This window comes from Artemia sp. Qi Xiang Cuo, chromosome 21 (genome assembly GCF_049724085.1).
Source record: "Artemia sp. Qi Xiang Cuo chromosome 21, ASM4972408v1, whole genome shotgun sequence".
Taxonomy (NCBI): domain Eukaryota; kingdom Metazoa; phylum Arthropoda; class Branchiopoda; order Anostraca; family Artemiidae; genus Artemia; species Artemia sp. Qi Xiang Cuo.
This window is the reverse complement of record NC_142814.1, coordinates 9,599,542-9,618,090: the sequence shown is the minus strand read 5'-3', so window position 1 is coordinate 9,618,090 and position 18,549 is coordinate 9,599,542. Positions and strand designations below refer to the sequence as shown.

The window sequence follows — 18,549 nt, the reverse complement described above, 5'->3', positions numbered from 1 at the left end:
GGGGCTGCCCCCCAAGATTTTTTCTGGTGTCCTCTTTCCCTGTTTTTCATTCTTTTTTAGAATAAATATATCAAGTTGGTCAATTATTGGCACCTTTGTCAACCCCCCCCCCCCCAGATTTCACTCATTGGCCTCCTTGTCACATTGGCCCCCCAAGATTTTGCTCTAGATCCTCCCTGATGGGAAATGTATAACTTGGGCTATATTTTTGAAGATTAGGGGGGGGGGGGCAAAGTGAAATGCTTTTAGGAATAATAAGTAAGTATTTTAGGATTTTTTAAAGTTGTTTTCAAGATTTTATAGTGTTTCCTTTTGGGTGGCCTAACAGTAGACTAATACCAAAGTAGGTTATAATTGGTACAAAAAACTTCTTTGTTTGGACTTTCCGAGAATAGTTTTATTCTTGAAAAATAAAAAGGAAGCATAAAGAACCTTGTGGTTGGACAGTAGGTTGATCTCTGAGACAGTGGAGCACTGTCCTGGTGGGACAGTGCTAGGCAATACGGGGAGCGAGGTCCAGCTGCCATAGGACCCCGAATTGTATATTGCGATTATACATTAGCATCTCAAATAACTAAGCAAGAGGAAGAAGAAGGGACCATAAAGAACCATCAAGGCCAAAACCTAGTAAAATAAGTAGACTTAACTCAACTGATTGCAAAAAAAGAAAAAAACAATACACCTGGCACAAAAAATATCCTGGCTAGGCATATGGTGCCTTCTTATAACTCCAGGTGAAAAATTACCACGAAGCGCAATATGGCTGAATACAATATAAACTGTCTTGAATAACAAATTTACGCCACAACAGGTGTGTGCTCTCAGAGTAAATATGATGCAGGCAGACATATATATATATATATATATATATATATATATATATATATATATATATATATATATATATATATATATATATATATATATATATCAAAAGAAAGTTCTGTGGGTTTTTTTTCGGTCATGCAATTTTTTACTTTCAAATTAGAAAATGCAAGATATTAATATTAATAATTATTATTCCTGAATGAATTTCAGGCATTTGGGAAATTTATATGATTTATCTTAAGGCCGTGTCCAGGTGGGGTGCTAGGGGAATTTGAAGCTCCCCCCCCCTCTGAAATGTTTGTTAGACTCGTAAAAACGTAACACAAATTTTTATAAAAATTTGATGCGTTTTAAAGTCTCCCCCCCCCCCGAAATAAATCCTGGATACATTCTTGGCTGCTCAAAACCAAAAATGGCTTTATGCGATAGCTTCTCAGCTTCGGCTGACAGTCTCAAAGAAAAAGGGTCCATTAGCAAATTTTTCCAGGACCATAGGGAGCTTCCGAAGCAATTTTGGTAAAAACTGATAGGGGATCTTAGATTCTGCAACAGTTTGAAAAGCTAACGAGAGGCTATTTTAAAACAGAGGCAACCCGCACTATCTTACTAGTTTTATCCAAAACGCTGTCTAATCAATGCACGTACAGCATAAATAATGTGTATTCTGTGTCAGCAAAGATTTAGATCAAGGTAGGTAGCACAACAGGAAACTTCCAAATCAGTCGAATTATTCAATAAGACTACTTTTGAGCTGATTTTTAATGTTTTTTAAGCAGATACGCTGAAATATCTTTGGGACTGCCCTTTCCTAAACTTTAAAAATAAAATTCTGCTCCGCTCGAAAAAAGAAAGAAAGAAAAAAATTGCTTTCCAATGATAAGTTTTAAATCAATCTGAATATCTCTATCTCTGGCACAAAAAGGGAGAAGTTAAATGTTTTCTTCTAAGATATCCGGGAAAGTAGGTGCTGGCTTTTAGTTTTCTGTTGTTTCTTCGGATCTCTTGTCAAAGCTATACAAGTTACGGTAAGACTTTCCAATCAATTCTGAATAGTTTGGCCACACAAACCAAAAAAAAGGTTGTAATGGACGAGATCGGGTGATTCCTTAAGGCAGTGGTTCTCAAAATTATTTAGACACTGTATCCCTTTTTACCCACAAAGCATTTTAGATGCCCCTTCTCAGTTACCGTTACCGGTACTAAGTAAACTATATACTATACCGGCCGCGTACCCTCTAAAAATAGTTGTGTATCCCCAAGGGGTACGCGTACCACAGTTTGAGAACCACTGCCTTAAGATATCGAAGAGTCTTGTGGTTGTAATGAACTAACTTTTTCATCATATCCCCGGAGGATATGCAAAATATATGCATATACAAACAAATGGATATGAGTATAAGCAATTCTAAATGCATAATATATGCGTTTCGTTTTAGTTCATCTTTTTTTGTTTATGGTTTAGATGCTATTTGAAATTATTCCTTGCATACGGCTCGATGTATTAGGCCCATAGTGGCGATTTTCTCAGTATTCAAGGTATATGCTCCCTGTAAAACAAGCGATTTCTTGGCAAGCCTGCCGCTCTAACTTGCACGAAAGGACAAGATAATAATATCATTACATTCAATAGTCTCAGATCTATCCATTCACCAAACCAAACTTATGGTTTGCTTAGACTTGGAGTACCAAGGAAACCAAAATAAAACATTTGTTATCCCTGCCTCCATCTTAAATATATTCATACCTGTAAACCCGAATTTTCTACGATGTTTCTTTTGGTTGTTACAGTTTTAAACCAAATTTTGGCTTTGCAAGTTCCACCATTGTTGCCACATTGAACCATAAAAATAAATAAGCATAAACCAATTTTGTAAAGTTGAGGTTACTTTTTGTTCGAAAAAATTCAAACATAGACACTCTCTTGATTCTCGTACGTTATTTTAATCCAGGTTTATATAAACCCAATTTTATATACGAATATAGTATGAAAGATACAGTATGAGTACTGAGGGGGGGGATGAAAGCTCCCCTTTGTTGCGGGGCTGATAGTTTATTTTGGGTAATTAAAATTTATTTTGATAAGTAGAAAAAAAACTAAATGAGCTCATTTTCCCGAAAAAAAGTTGTTTCGAATGGAAGTGAAGAGCAAAATTAAAACTCAAAATGAACAGAAAGTATTTTGTATATGAGGGGGGCGGTCTCCTCATCAACCCCTCACTCATAACGCAAAAATATTTTTTTTTCCTCCAACTCTTTTTTTAAGAACGTCTCTTCAGACACAAGGGTCGGTTGAATTTGAAAAAGAAGTATTTTTAAAGCAGTGTAAAACTTCAAAGCATTTTTATTTAGTCACACAACATAATGCCGTTGGATGACATTGGGGATATTTCTACTTGGCACTGGGTTGAGTCTCTGTAAAAATAGCGGCATACAGTCTTTTCTTAACTTATTTGAAGAAAATAGTAGCTGATATGAACGAGGGATTCCAAAGAGGGACGTGCACATCCCTTTTTGTTGTTATATCCCTTTTTGGCTGGAGTCTTAAAAATGGAAAGTAAAATCACCTAATAGGGCTCTTTTAGAGAGTAGTATTTTAGCATGAAACAGAGGTACTGTGTTTATAAGAGTTCATGGTATGGACTTGACGGAGAATTGGTTCGAGTGATGAAAAACAATAGTTTTTTGCCGTTCTAGTTTAAATGTAATAGGAAAAGCTAATTCTACTTGCATTTACAGGTCTATCCATTGTCAGAGGCGACAACTAGTGTCCGAACCTTATTAGTTTCGGACGATGCATCACCTTTTACACTTCGGGACCTAACACCCGGTGGTTCTTACAAGATTGAATTGAACACTGTTTTCGAAAATAAAGATAGCATCAATATGGTCACGAGGAATTTCACTACAAGTAAGTTTCATCTACTAGTACAATTCTTTTTAATACATAATTTGGGTAAAATTATGCATTCGGAAACTAGTATTCTGCCGCGTTTTTAAAACTAATTTAAAATTTATTTTCGTATTCAGAATAATTATAGTGCTGCTACTGCTGCTACTACTACTAACAACTCACTGCAGCACCAAGCCACATATCTGTGCACACTCCTCCACCAAAAGCTATTCAAAGCTTCCCTCTTAACCCCTCCCACGAAGTTCCTATTTCCTTTAAATTCTTTCTTACGACCTCTTCAAAATCCATGTGGATGGCCAAAAGCACAATTTTTGGCAACTGTATTGATAACCGCCAAATCCACAATAATTTCGTTGCCAAATCTTTAATTGAGGATTGTTTCTATTTGTTTTAATTGAGGATTGTTTCTATTTATTTTTTGGTCGCTTCTTAATTTTTTTAAAGTTCCTTTTTTTTTCGTTGTGTTGAAGACATTTTGGAAATGTCCCCTATATTTAGGAGATTTTATAGGGGAAATAAATGTAAAATATAGGGGAAATATCCGTCTCCTGTGTCTTCTTTATGTTTTAAACTTTAATTAGGGGGGGGGGGTCTCGGGGCTGGGAAGGGTGGACGGCCAACCCCTTGTTTGGGCTTCCTAGTAAAAAGAATATCGTCGTCGTCAAATGGCATGCCTTTGGAAGGCCTAATGCTACTATTACTGCTAAAGACTCACGGCAGCACCAAGCCGCCTGAGGTCAACACTGCTACGCACGCTCCTCCTCCATCCCAATTTGTTCAAAGCCTCCCTCTTTACACCCTCCCTGGAAGTTCCCATTTCCTTTAAATCTTTCTTTATGACATCTTCCCACCCCTGCCACGGACGACCTCCTGCTTTCCGTTTGGCCGAAAAGGACAATCTTCAGCAATCCTCATCCTTCATCCGCAGAACTTGCCCTAGCCAGTTCAACCTTTCTTTCATTACATCCCTAGAAAGCGGGATCGAACCACACTTCGCACAGCCTACTGTTTGAAATACGAGACTTAAGTAATAAAATTATGGAAACTACAGCAAAGAATTATGGAAAGTTGGCCGCCCAGAACGCATTATATTAAATACCAAACCTAGCCTATCCACCTCTATACGAGATTATTAAATACTTTATTAAAATATACCTAAATCATAGTTTTTCTCACTAAGACTAAGCTAATTATTACCGATTGCAGACTGAGAAACTGGTTTTTCTCAGATCTAACAGAGCAAACTGCTTGAGTGTGTTCTGGATAATACACAAGTACCTTCATTGTCTTTCTGTAGAATAAATATACGTAATAATAACTATAAACGTATAATAACTATAAATACTATATAATAACATTAACGTTATAATAACTATACATTCTATATAATAACAATAACGTTATAATAACTATAAATACTATATAATAACAATAACGTTATAATAACTATAAATACTATATAATAACAATAACGTTATAATAACTATAAATACTATATAATAACAATAACGTTATAATAACTATAAATACTATATAATAACAATAACGTTATAATAACTATAAATACTGTATAATAACAATAACGTTATAATAACTATAAATACTATATAATAACAATAACGTTATAATAACTATAAATACTATATAATAACAATAACGTTATAATAACTGTAAATACTATATAATAACAATAACGTTATAATAACTATAAATACTATATAATAACAATAACGTTATAATAACTATAAATACTATATAATAACAATAACGTTATAATAACTATAAATTCTATATAATAACAATAACGTTATAATAACTATAAATTCTATATAATAACAATAACGTTATAATAACTATAAATACTATATAATAACAATAACGTTATAATAACTATAAATACTATATAATAACAATAACGTTATAATAACTATAAAAGTTATACATAATAATAACTTGATGATGTGTAAAAGCAAGAGGACGTGATTCTATTAGAATGTTTTAGTTTCCAACGAGCCCTTTCCGTTTAAACATTCGATCGATCGAATACAACAAAAATCTAGCCCCCCCCCTCTCTCTCTCTCTCTTCCCTGGTTTCGCTGTTACTCGGAGTCTCATTATTGAGGGATGTTTTTCGTTTGGAATATATAAATTTTTGTTCTCAGGTGACCATCTGAACAGAGAGATAATATAAACATAAAAATTCTCTTAAAAATAGATAATATTGTAAACTAATCTATCTGTTTTCGTTCAGAAAAAGGCCTTGTGAAATAAGCTTGAGGATAGATAAGGATACACAATCTTTCGTGATCTGGACCAAACTCTAAAACTCAATAGATTTATTCAAAAATAGACTAAAAAATAACACTTTTTACAGGTTCCACTGCAACTGAACCCATTTGCAATTAAACCCTCGTTCACAAGGCCGCACTCAGGATTTTTTTTTCAGGGGGAGGGGTTTCCTCAATTTTTTTTTGCGGGGGGGGGAGGTTTACACGAAAAACCTCAAAAAACGCATACAAAATTTGTTTATATCCATTTTTGTTAAGTTTTTACGAGTAGACAAACCTTTTCTTGGGGATGGGGTTCAACCCCCCCCCCCCCTGGGTACGGCCTTGCTCGTACAACACAACCCCCTTTAACTGAACCCTCTTCAACTGTAAACCCCGTTTAACTGAACCTTTATGCAACTGAACCCCCGTGCAACTGAACCCCCGTGCAACTGAACCCTCATGCAATTCAACTTCTGTGTAATTGATGCACGAGGGTTAGGTTAATTAGGGTTTAGTTGCACGTGGTTCAAGCTAAACGGGGTTTCAGTTACACGAGGGTTCAGTTAAATGGGGTTGAGTTTGGAAGCTCAGTTACATGGGTTCAGTTATCCGCACACCCCTTTTATACAATATAATATATAACGTCATTGCATTACTATCATGTTTTTTTTATGTTCTTTAAACGAATTTGAATGTGACGCCATTCACATAAGTTTTTTTTAAAATAAAGGCTCTAAAGTAAATTTCAACGAAAGGTGCACGTCCTGCCCAAGACCCACCAAAATATTGCCGTGCCCCACCGATAGGGTATGTGCCCGACGTTGAGAATCACGGCTTGATTGACCAGGTGACCAGGATGTACTGGCAATTAAAAGGTTGAATTCCAACGCTTGCCTTGCATCTCTATTTTTTGGGATTGGACAAATTCATGACCTCATGTTTTGGCCAAAGTATGCCAGGTTTATGTTCATTTGACAATCCTTGGCCTTGTGAATTTGTATTGTATTTAACTAAGGTCAAATTTTAAAAAGCTTTCAAGTAATGTTATAATCTTATTGCTGGAGTCTTAATAGAAGTATTATATGTTAAATTGTCCGTTTTCGGCCAGAGAGAGACCCTTGGTTCATATTGATGTTCACACATGAGGAATTTTTTTTTTTCGTAGCAATTTATCTTTTTTAGAGTTTTGAGTATTAAAGTTTGCAATTTGTAAAGCAATTTTAAAAGCAAAGAGTACTGGTGACTGGATTGTGCTGGCAACTGGTACATAGTATGGGTAACATAACAGTTGAAAGTGGCGCTAGTGCTGGAGAAGATAATCACCGAGTCCATCTAGCGTTTGGTGATTTTTTGCGTAAAAATTAGGCAATATTTGCAAAATTGACGTATCTGGCAAAATCAGTGTAGTAATAAGAGGTGTGTGATATCGACTTCTGGAAAAGATACAATGACAAAGTTTGAAAAAAACTTCCATGAAAACACTCCATGACACATGAAAACACCAAACACATAAAAAAAACTCCAAACACTAGACGGCGTTGGTGAGTTTTTTCGGCCTTAGCGCCAGTTTCGTCTTTTTTCAGTTACCTATACTCTTTGTTAAAAAGAGCTGGAAATTACTAGTAGACTCTCTGCTTTGTCGGACTAAGAGAAAGAGACTCTTTCAAGAATCAGATCTACATAATTGATATAGCCAGTCTTCAATTTTATAGGATTAAATCTGAAATTCCTCTGCAAGCAATAATTATATCTACATTTCTCAGTTTTCAATAATTTTAAGTCAAAATCCAGTTTGCACAAAGAATCCTAAAGAAAGCTGGCTTGAGAAATCTTGGTAGGTTGAGTAGGTTTGTTAACTCTAAGCTGGTTGGTCTGGATTTGCTTATCCTAAATTGGGATGATGGAGGAGCGTGCGTAGCTGTGTTGGCCTTAGGCAGCTTGGTGCTGCAGCAAGTTGTTAGAAGTAGTAGTAGCGGTAGCTTATCCTGAATTGTGTAAATATTCTTTATCTATATGATTGGACGGCAAAATTGGGTCCGTGGTACTTTCAACCTCCTCTTCTATAATCCCAACTTTTTTGCAGATAGCTAGGTATTTTGACCTCCAACTTTTTATTTCTGTATCATTGTTGAATGAAAGTGGGACTAGCTAGTTGCTTTTTTGCTATGACAAAATCTTCCAGTTATTACTGCTACGAACAACTCACCGCTGTACCAAGCCGCCTGAGGCCAACACAGCTACGCGCGCTCCTCATCCATCCCAATTCCAGTTATTCGTTATGGAAAATCTTGATTCTGTTCTATGTTTTCAGTCTTCGTATTCCTCCCCCATTTTTAGGCTACGTACTTGAGTTTGGAAGGCTCGAGACGATCTGAGAGCTGATTTCATAACTTTGTTTAAATTTCTGTAATTTTTCGGATCAAATAGAAGTTGAAATTACAAATTTATTATCATACTATAAATTATTTTCTCTCCTAATCTTCGTGTAACCTATTTGAAAATATTTTTATTTAGTACTTTTTTTTTATAGATATTGCACAGAACTATATATATATATATATATATATATATATATATATATATATATATATATATATATATATATATATATATATATATATATATATATATATATATATATATATATATATTTATATATATACATATATATACATATATATATATATATATATATATATATATATATATATATATATATATATATATATATATATATTTATATATACATGTATATAAATATATATATAGAAGAAGACAAATGTTATTGGAAAATTAGTCTTAGTATTGGCCTTTAACGTTGGACGCTGTCATTACAAATAATTAACGAGCTTCTTTTCCGAACAATTTAGCAAGAGAGCTGGAACAAACATCACTTAATTATTGTTAATTACCTTCATTTTTTAGGCACTTACGACGTTCATAAGATTTATAGACCAAATAAAAGTGTTTAGGTTAGGTCGAATCAAGATAAAAAAAAATCTGGCGATGATTTGAACCACAAATAAAAAAATAACAGTTACACAAATATACATGCATATATATATATTTATATATACATATATATATATATATATATATATATATATATATATATATATATATATATATATATATATATATATATATATATATATATATATATATATATATATATATATATATATATATATATATATATATATATATATATATATGGCAGATTTATGTGTTCTAAACTCCGCCTATATTGCATGTTGTATTCCCCCGTGCTTGTATTCCCCGAAACAAGCATCACGGTGCGCGCGTTGGAAATGGCTTTGATGCAAATCGAGATAGAGCGTCTAGGTCCACCAACTCCAAGAGTCTTGGTGTGGTTGGCACGGAGACATTGGCCAACCGCCGCAAGTTGTGGGAGCGGGCAGCATGGGCTAGTCCCTAACCTGTATGCAAGACCCAAAAGGACGAAGCACCGCTGGCAACGAGGGGTAGAACTCCTCCACAAGCCGAAATCGCTCTTGGAGATTAATTCTCCGGATCTGACTATGTTTGTGGTTAGCAACGGCGAATGCTGTTGGTTCGGAGGGACTCGTGGACCTCTTCTGACTAGTATGTGCGTACAATTCTCCCAATGAATGGGTATCTCCTGCTCACGTGACGTTACCATCAGCGTACGAGAGAAAGAATTCCCATTACGACCGTTCGAAAGGACGGCTGGGTCGATCAGCACATGCGCTCCGCAGTACCATGCCCTGATCAGCGTGGACAAAACACTGTGGAAGCCCGTAGCTCGTTGGACACTGCAATCCTCGGTATTAGGGGACCTATCAGCCTGGTTAAAAGACTGGTGTCCATGCATCGCCGTAATTTCTGCGGATCCAATCCGGTTCCCACACCGGACTAGAACAGCAGATTCGCGCAGGGCCTGGATTCGCAACCCGGGGAAGACCAATATCGCTCCTGTACTCGGCAGGATGGTCATCGTTGCTGATAACATCGCATACCCTCCTGACTAAAGCTCATGTGAAATAGCTTGGGTTTAAAAAGACTGGATGGTCCGGATGGTTCGGGGGTGTGGTCCTTCCATCGGGTTATTCTATTCTTCCGTCCCTAGTTAAACATAGGATAAATCCGACTGCGGTCTTCTCATCGTGGTAGTCAGGTGGAAACAGTCGGAATTGCCAATCCCAGTTCTTGCAAGGCCGAACCGCAGAGAGTGCCATCAGGGAGTGGAGACCTGTATGGTTAAATGTGTTTCCATGAAACGTCCAAATGCAAGTCAATGTAAAGAGTCCATTTCATGCTACGGCATTCCCAGCAAGTGATGTGTTGAAGGTTTCATAGGCGTCTTCTCCGAAAAATAGGCAAGCCCATACTACGACCTCGCCGGCAAGTGATGTGTTGAAGATTTCATCTGCGCCTTCCCCAAAAAACTGGTAAGCTGAACTAACTGATACTCCTTCGGAAACGTAGACAACCCCTCAGTGTAGTGTGCTGGGACGTCTGTTCAATGAAATGCCTGACGATCCGGTTGTTTATTGCTGGGGAAGTATATATATATTGCTGGGCACTTCGGTCTTGGAGCTAGATGTAGCAGGGGATCAAGACTTCTTCACTTTGCCATGGCAAATGATTTGGTCATTACCAATATCTTATTCAAACACAAGTCCTGCCATATAGACACATGACATTCAAAAGATGGTAGAGCGAAAAGCCAGATTGATTACATCCTCATGTCCCGCCGTTGGAAAGCATTGGGTACGAATTGTAGATCGTTCATTGGAGCAGATACTGGCTCGAAACATGGGTCGGATCATCTCCTATTCAAGTTAGATCTAAAGTTTTGACTAGAAGCACACCCCAATAGGAAACCTCCACAAAGATCAGACACCAATCGCTTTGATGATCCTAATATACGACAGGCATTCAGCTTAGAGATGTCTAATCGCTTTAAAGCTCTCCAAGTGCAAGCGATCGACGAGAGAACCCAAAGCTTGGATGAAGAGTGGCTGACCATATGCAAAGCAATCCACGAGGCTGCATAAGCTATGATGGGATACCGCAAAAGACTATAAAAAAAATTGATGTCAACACGCACAGTCCAGCTGGCTGAGCACAAGCAACAGGTGTCAGACAAAAAATTGAAGTTGTTCAAGCGCCTGAGAAGAGAATGCCACCAGCCGGTTAAGAATGATAAGAACCAGTACTGGGAGACAATCGCTGAAGACATGGAATTCGCTGCCTCTAGATCCGACACCAGGAATATGTAACATGAAGACAAGGCCCAATCAAGCGGGATTCCGCCCAGGTATGGGAATAATTGACCAACTTTTCGTCTTAAGACAAACCCTTGAACACAGGGCAAAATACTAGAAACCGACAGTGTATCTTTTCATAGATTTTATAACAGATTTTGAATCTGTTCTAAGGGATGGAATCTGGAAGGCCATGACGGAAGATTGAGTACCAGGCAAGATATTCAGACTTATCCAAGCATACTACCAGCATACGCCAGCCCAAATTCAGATCGTTGGGGAGCTCTCCTCGATGTTCCAAATTGATTTTGGTGTCCGATAGGGATGTATATTGTCTCCCGTCTTATTTAATTTCGTAATTGACTGGATTTTGACTAGAGTAATGACGACTTTTTCAGGCGTTTAAGTAAGTGCCAATTTTCGTGATCATAGATCTGGACTACGCCGGTGATATTTGCTTATTAGCTGAATCTTGTTGAGAAGCCAATCCATGCTATCTAAGGTAGCTGAAGAATCCTCTTTGGTCGGCCTGAAGATAAGCTCCTTGAAGACAAAAGTCACGGTGTCTGGTATATCATCTCAAGACCCCCCAATTTTACTAGAACAGTCGCCTATAGACGAGATACCTGAATTCAAATACCTAGGCTCTCTGGTAGACCTAATAAGAGGATGCACTTCCGAAATTCAGTCAAGAATTGCTTCAGCAACTGGTGTCTTCATCCAGTTAAATCACTCTCAATGAAACCAGAAAAAAGTTCGTTTAAAGACGAGAATAAGGTTATATCAGACCCTTGTTGGGTCTGGCCTTGTATACGGCTATAAGACATGGGCTCTAAAAGCTCGGACATTCAAGCCCTCAACGTGTTTGACCATTCATGATTAAGGAGAATCATTGGCGTTAAACTCCGTGATCGACTCAGCAATGATGAGCTCAGCAAAATCTGCCATCAGTGTTTTGATTTGGCCACTATAATTAAACAACTATAATTAGCTCCAAGGGTTCGGTCATAAACTTCGCCGCCCAAACCACACCCTTTTCAATAAAGCCCTCAGATGTACACCTCTTCCGGGATGGAAAACGCGACATGGGGGACAGAAAAAAACATGGCTCGCCTGCATGAAGACTGACCTAAACCCAGTCGGGGCTTCAAGAAGTATGGACGAAGATGAGAAATGCCCTGGCTCGAATTGGTTGAGTCACTCGCGATCGACCGAGACTCTTGGCTTACTACAATGACAAACCTACTGGACACCAGGGAGAGCAGAGATGCTTGAGTCCTGCTACAAGTACAAATATATATATATATATATATATATATATATATATATATATATATATATATATATATATATATATATATATATATATATATATATATATATATATATATATATATATATATATATACTACTACTACTACTACTACTAACAACTCATCGCAGCACAAAGCCGCCTGAGGCCAACACAGCTACGCATGCTCCTCCTCCACCCCGATCTATTCAAAGCCTCCCTTTTTACACCCGCCCACGAAGTTCCCATTTCCTTTAAATCTTTCTTTATGACGACCTCCAACCCCAGACGGGGACGACCTGCTTTCCGTTTAGCCTTAGATGGTTAGCCGAAAAGAACAATCTTCGGCAATCTGTCATCCTTCATCCGCACAACATGTCCTAACCACCTCAACCTTTCTTTCATTATAGACCTAGAAAGCAGTATTGAACCACATTTTTCGTATAGCCTATTGTTTGAAATATATATATATATATATATATATATATATATATATATATATATATATATATATATATATATATATATATATATATATATATATATATATATATATATATGTATATATATATATATATATATATATAGTATATATATATATATATATATACGTATATATATATATATATATATATATATATATATATATAGTATATATATATATATATATATAAATATATACATATATATATATATATATATATATATATATATATATATATATATATATATATATATATATATATATATATATATATATATATATATATATATATATATATATATATATATATATATATATATATATATATATATATATATATATATATATATATATATATATATATATATATATATATATATATATATATATATATATATATATATATATATATATATATATATATATATATATATATATATAATTAACCTTGATTTAGTCAGTGTTTTTTTTTTTGTTATACCTGACTTGGAAAGAGAAGAAGAAAATGAATAGAATGCGATAAATAAATATTAGCGATAATAAATAGGTGCAGAATGAAAAATGAATAGATAAATAAATATTAACGGTTCTCATTTAAACAACAAAAGTGAAGCAATGGGGAATTAATCGAAGACAGTGAAATTCTTAATCTTAAATGAACATTTCCACTCTATTTCTAAGGACCGTTGTCAGCCCTTGAAGTAGCTCCCTTCAAATTCCTTGAAGGACTGATTTTGGGAGAATTTTAATTTTTAATTTTAGTTTTTAGAATAAAATTTTGTTGTAATTTTTTTATTGTATAGGTTAGCAGCAAAAAAAACCAAAAATAGCATTAAAAGCATGCTCCTGATTTTTTTTTTTTTTTTTTTTTTTTTTTTATTTGCCTCGTTTTATGTTGTTTTCTATTCAGTCCTGGTTGAACTTCCTTGCAGCATTGATTCTCGGACTGTTTTAATTTTAAATTTTAGTTTTGATGATCACATATATTGTAAGCCTTACTTTATTTTCTTAGCTTTGCTGATACAGCCGAAATATTCATTTAAGGTCAAAAATTTCATTGTGTTAGGCTAATTCCTATTTTTTTACCATTTGTTGTTTGTATGATGGAAAAGTAATGTGGTCTTCGTCCTTATTTAACATTTATCGCAAAAATAGTTTTTGATTCTTCATTCAAGGTTTCCGCTTCTACTGATTTATTGCTTGTTTGGGTGATTTTTTCACTTTGTGACGAATTTGTCTAGTAATTTCTTTTTTTTTTTTTTTTTTTTTTTTTTTTTTTTTTTTTTTACAAAGTAAATCCCATTGTCTAGTTGAAGTCCTTGAACTTTTTAAATCTTCTTGAATTTCACGTCTTCATTCGAAAAACAGTAAAATGAAGACCCCAGAATACGTTTGTGTTTTAACCTTAGTGTTTATTTTGTTTGTTTGGCTACTGGCAATGCTGTCCAAATTATAAAATTACAAGCAAAAACTTATTTTGTTTTGGCATTATCACTTGGCGTGAATTTAAAAGTAGCACCGGAGAAAATATTATTTGGAATCATCTCTCCATCATAAAAACATAGGAAAACATCGTTTAGTAATTAGTTTCAGGTCCATTGGCTTATAGCACGTTTCAAAAAAAGATTCTATTGTAATATTTCTAAAATCTGAAAAGCAACTTGATGGTTTAGACGGAATCATTTTATTTGAAATAGCCTTTATTTTTGAAATAACAGAGAAGAAAAGAAGCAATACAACCGGGTAAAAATGTATTAATGTTTATTGCAGAATGACTTCGGAATTAACATTCAACATTGCTACTTCCAATGACTTATTACTAGTTTTGGCGATTTTTCCCCTTGTTATGATTTTGTTCACTGGTTTCTAGCTTCTTTCTTTTTACATAGCATTTCCTATTGTCCGGTTCAACTTTTTGAATTGTCCAGTTGAGCTTCTTGAAACTTCATGAGTTTGTTGTCATTATTAAAAAAAAAAATCAAACAGTTCGTGGAAACGAAGTGTAAGTAAGGAGCGACACGGCTCAATAGTAATCGAAACTGTAAAAGAAACATATTTTGATATCAATAAATACTTATCGAAAGAGTTGGCTAATTTTGCTGATTCCAAATATATAAGATTCATTAAGCTTAGTGTTACCCATTAAAGGCTACAAGAAAATTTGTTTGATTTTCAAAAAAGAAGATAAACACCTACAAAAAGTTTAAGAATCTTAATGAAAATCTCATCATGAGATTCAGCATATCAGAGAACCCTACTGTTGGGGTTTGAAGCTCCTATCTGTAAAAATTTGGAATTTTGTATTTTTTGTCAAACAGTTCGTGGTAACGAACTCTATATAGTAAGAGCGACTCGTCTCAATAATAACCGAAACTCTAAAAAACTGAATTTTAATATCAATAGATACATAAAAAAAATCGGATATTTATGCTGATTTTACCTATGTAAGTTTCATCAAGTTTAGTCTTACCCATCAAAAGTCACGAGCCTGAGAAAATTTGCCTTATTTTTGAAAAAAAGGAAAAAACACCCCATAAAAGTCATAGAATCTTAATGAAAATCACACCATCAGATTCAGCGTATCAGAGAATCTTACTGTAGAGGGTTCAAGCTCATATCTGCAAAAATGTGGATTTTTTTTTTTTTTCTCCAGAAGAAAGATCACGGATGCGTGTTTATTTTTATTTTTTTCACCAGTCAGAAGAAAGATCGCGAATGCATGTTTTGTTTCCCCTAGGGGTGGCTGTATCGAACCAATGGCCGTAGAATATAGGGAGAGGGCCCATTTGAACGTAAATTAAAAACTCTAGTGTCCTTAAGTGACAAAAAAGATTGGAGGGCAAGTAGCACCCCTCCCACGCCTCTTTTATCCCCAAAATTGTTCAATCAAAGATTTGAGAGTGATTTTGTTAGATAACATGAACCCTCCCCCTCCTCGCCAGCCCCTGGGAATGGTTCTCATAAAATTTGCCCATTGTTTACGTGTAACTGATATTTGATAAGGGTTTTATTTAAATAAAACAAATAAATAAATCAACCACCAGAAGCAAACTTGTTTAGGCTATACACCCTTAAAAAAAAACCCTGATATATATTATTTGTTATTGAGAAGTATGCACATATTTTTGGGAGGGGGATTTTGTACTTGGGGAGGGGGATTTTGTACTTGGAGAGGGGGTATCCATGGGGATAATTTTCCATTTCGAGTGAAATTTCTGGGGTTGAACTTTCCAGGAGAAATTCCTATATGAAATGCTTTTTATTTGTCTTTCTTTGTCATTGCCTGCTCAATTTTAAATGTGAACATGTCCTGAGGGAATTGTCCGGGGGAAATTTTCAGCGTGTTTGGTATTTCCAGTAAATAATTACCACGGAAAGGGGGATTTCCGGTGTGATCAGAAAAACGTTTAGAACTCAGTCTTTTTCAAATGATTAATTAAAAAAACTTTTCCCACAAAATAAATTTTTCAAAGAAAAGTAAAAAACTGTGGGGGGGTTGTCATTCTCAAAGACCTAATTTCTAGAACTTCAAACTACGTTGAATAAAATTACTATTTCAAAATTTTTTATTGGATGTGTTTGGGGAAAGGGTGTGTGTGAGAGGGGGGTTAGTTGCCCTTCAAGTACTGTCGACTATTAAAAAGTGCACTTGCCCTTTGAATTTCCAATCAAATGAGCCTTTTTTTGAAGTTTCTACAACAACACTTACTATAAAAACCTTATTTGCCCCCAGGGCATAACTTACAATCCTTGCCGTGAGGGGTGTGGGGGAGTGTCCTCCTCAAAAACATAATTTCTATCTGGAAATTAACTACACTGAACAAAATGGCTATCTCAAAATTTTGATTGGATGTGTTTCGGGAAATGGTGGGCTTGGAAGGGGTTTTAGTTGCCTACCAATCACTTTCGACTGTTAAAAACGACACAAGCCTTTCCAGTTTCGAATTGAATGAGCCGTTTTCGAAGTTTCTACGACAGCTTCTTTGATACGAATTGCCCTGGTTTAAAGGATAACAATAATAAATAGTACAATTTGCCAACATCGTCTTTATATGCCCTCAGGGCATAACTTAAAACCCTTGCCCTGGGGGTTGTGGGAGAGTATCCTCCTCAAAAGCATGTTTTCTATCTGGAAATCAACTACGCTGAACAAAAGGGTTATCTCAAAATTTTGATTGGATGTGTTTGGGGAAATGGTGGGCGTGGAAGGGGTGTTAGTTGCCTTCCAATAACTTTCGACTATTAAAAAGGGCACTTCCAATCGAAAGAGCCCTTTTCGAAGTTTCTACGACAACTACTTCGATACGAAGTGCCCTGGCCGTGGGATGAGCTTTCCATGGAGGAGTTTCCAGGAGTCCAAACACAAATCAGTCACGCGAGAATGGTTCAACTCATTCATGAGGAGACACTATCGCCTATCCATTAGCGAAGCCAAGCCATAAGCTTCAACAGGTCAAATGTTGACATGTTTTTCGACCTCCTAAAATGGATTATCGATCATACGCGTTTAGGATAGGGATATGTGGAATGTTGATAAGCCGGATTTTTGGACCGTCCAACGACCAAATACATAGTATCAGAGAAAGGGGCGTGTCAATTTGTGAAGGCCACAGCTGAGAGGGGCCAGACTATTGCTGTGACGATGGCTATAAACGCAATCAGAAACATTGGTGTTCCACCAATGCTCATGTTTCCCAGGGTGTTTTTAAGGAGCACTTCATTGTAAATGGGCTACCTGGTTGTATTGATACATCATACAAAACAGGGTGGATGACAGGAGATTTTTTTACAAGTTCATGAAACACTTTCATAACCATGTCCGGTCATCAGAAGAAAATGCTCGTCTATTATTATCAGAAAACTATAATTCTCATTTCTCAGTTGACGTTTTGGGATTTAGTAGGAACAATGGCATTGTGAATTTGTGATGTTGTCGTTCACGGCACATACATTTCACCGCTTGCCACTGTTGGATGTATCCGTCTTCTGACCTTTAAAAAAGTTTTATTTTGCTGCAGTAGTAGATGACAAGTAATCCAGGTAAGACTGTTACAATCTACGACATTCTTGGAATAGTCAAAACTGCTCTTCTTCAAGCTATCACGCCCTAGAGCATAATTTCAGGATTTGAGGGATCTGGCATAGTACCATATAATCGGCAAATATTTACATATATTTTTGCCAAGTTTTGTCACAGACTAGCCAGTACCGGCTAATGAAGGATCGCTGGAACTACCGATCACTGGAACTACCATTGATGTACATAGCTCTTCTCCTGGTCCATCAACTCTAAACCAGACATCATCTAGCCAACCTCATCAGGTGCTGGCACTATAACAGGCATTATGAGCCCAGTAGACATTCACCCGTTTCCCAAAAATAGCGAAAGAAGACTGAATAAGAAGGGAAAGCAGTCTCTGAAGTCAGCAATTTTAATGAGCACAAGAAAAAAAAAAATCGGAAACATGATTTAAGAAAAAAAGAAGCTATCGAAGACTGAAGAAAGCAAAATT

General features: G+C 35.7%; 1 protein-coding gene across 1 annotated transcript in view; it reads left to right on the top strand.

Annotated features, from left to right (window-relative positions):
- Positions 1-18,549, top strand: part of LOC148939215 (tyrosine-protein phosphatase 10D-like) — a 189,273-nt gene that overhangs the window by 48,410 nt on the left and 122,314 nt on the right. The window contains exon 5 of the mRNA XM_089106813.1: positions 3,565-3,736. Coding sequence (XP_088962939.1) covers positions 3,565-3,736 — 172 coding nt within the window. The remainder of the gene's footprint in view (positions 1-3,564; positions 3,737-18,549) is intronic.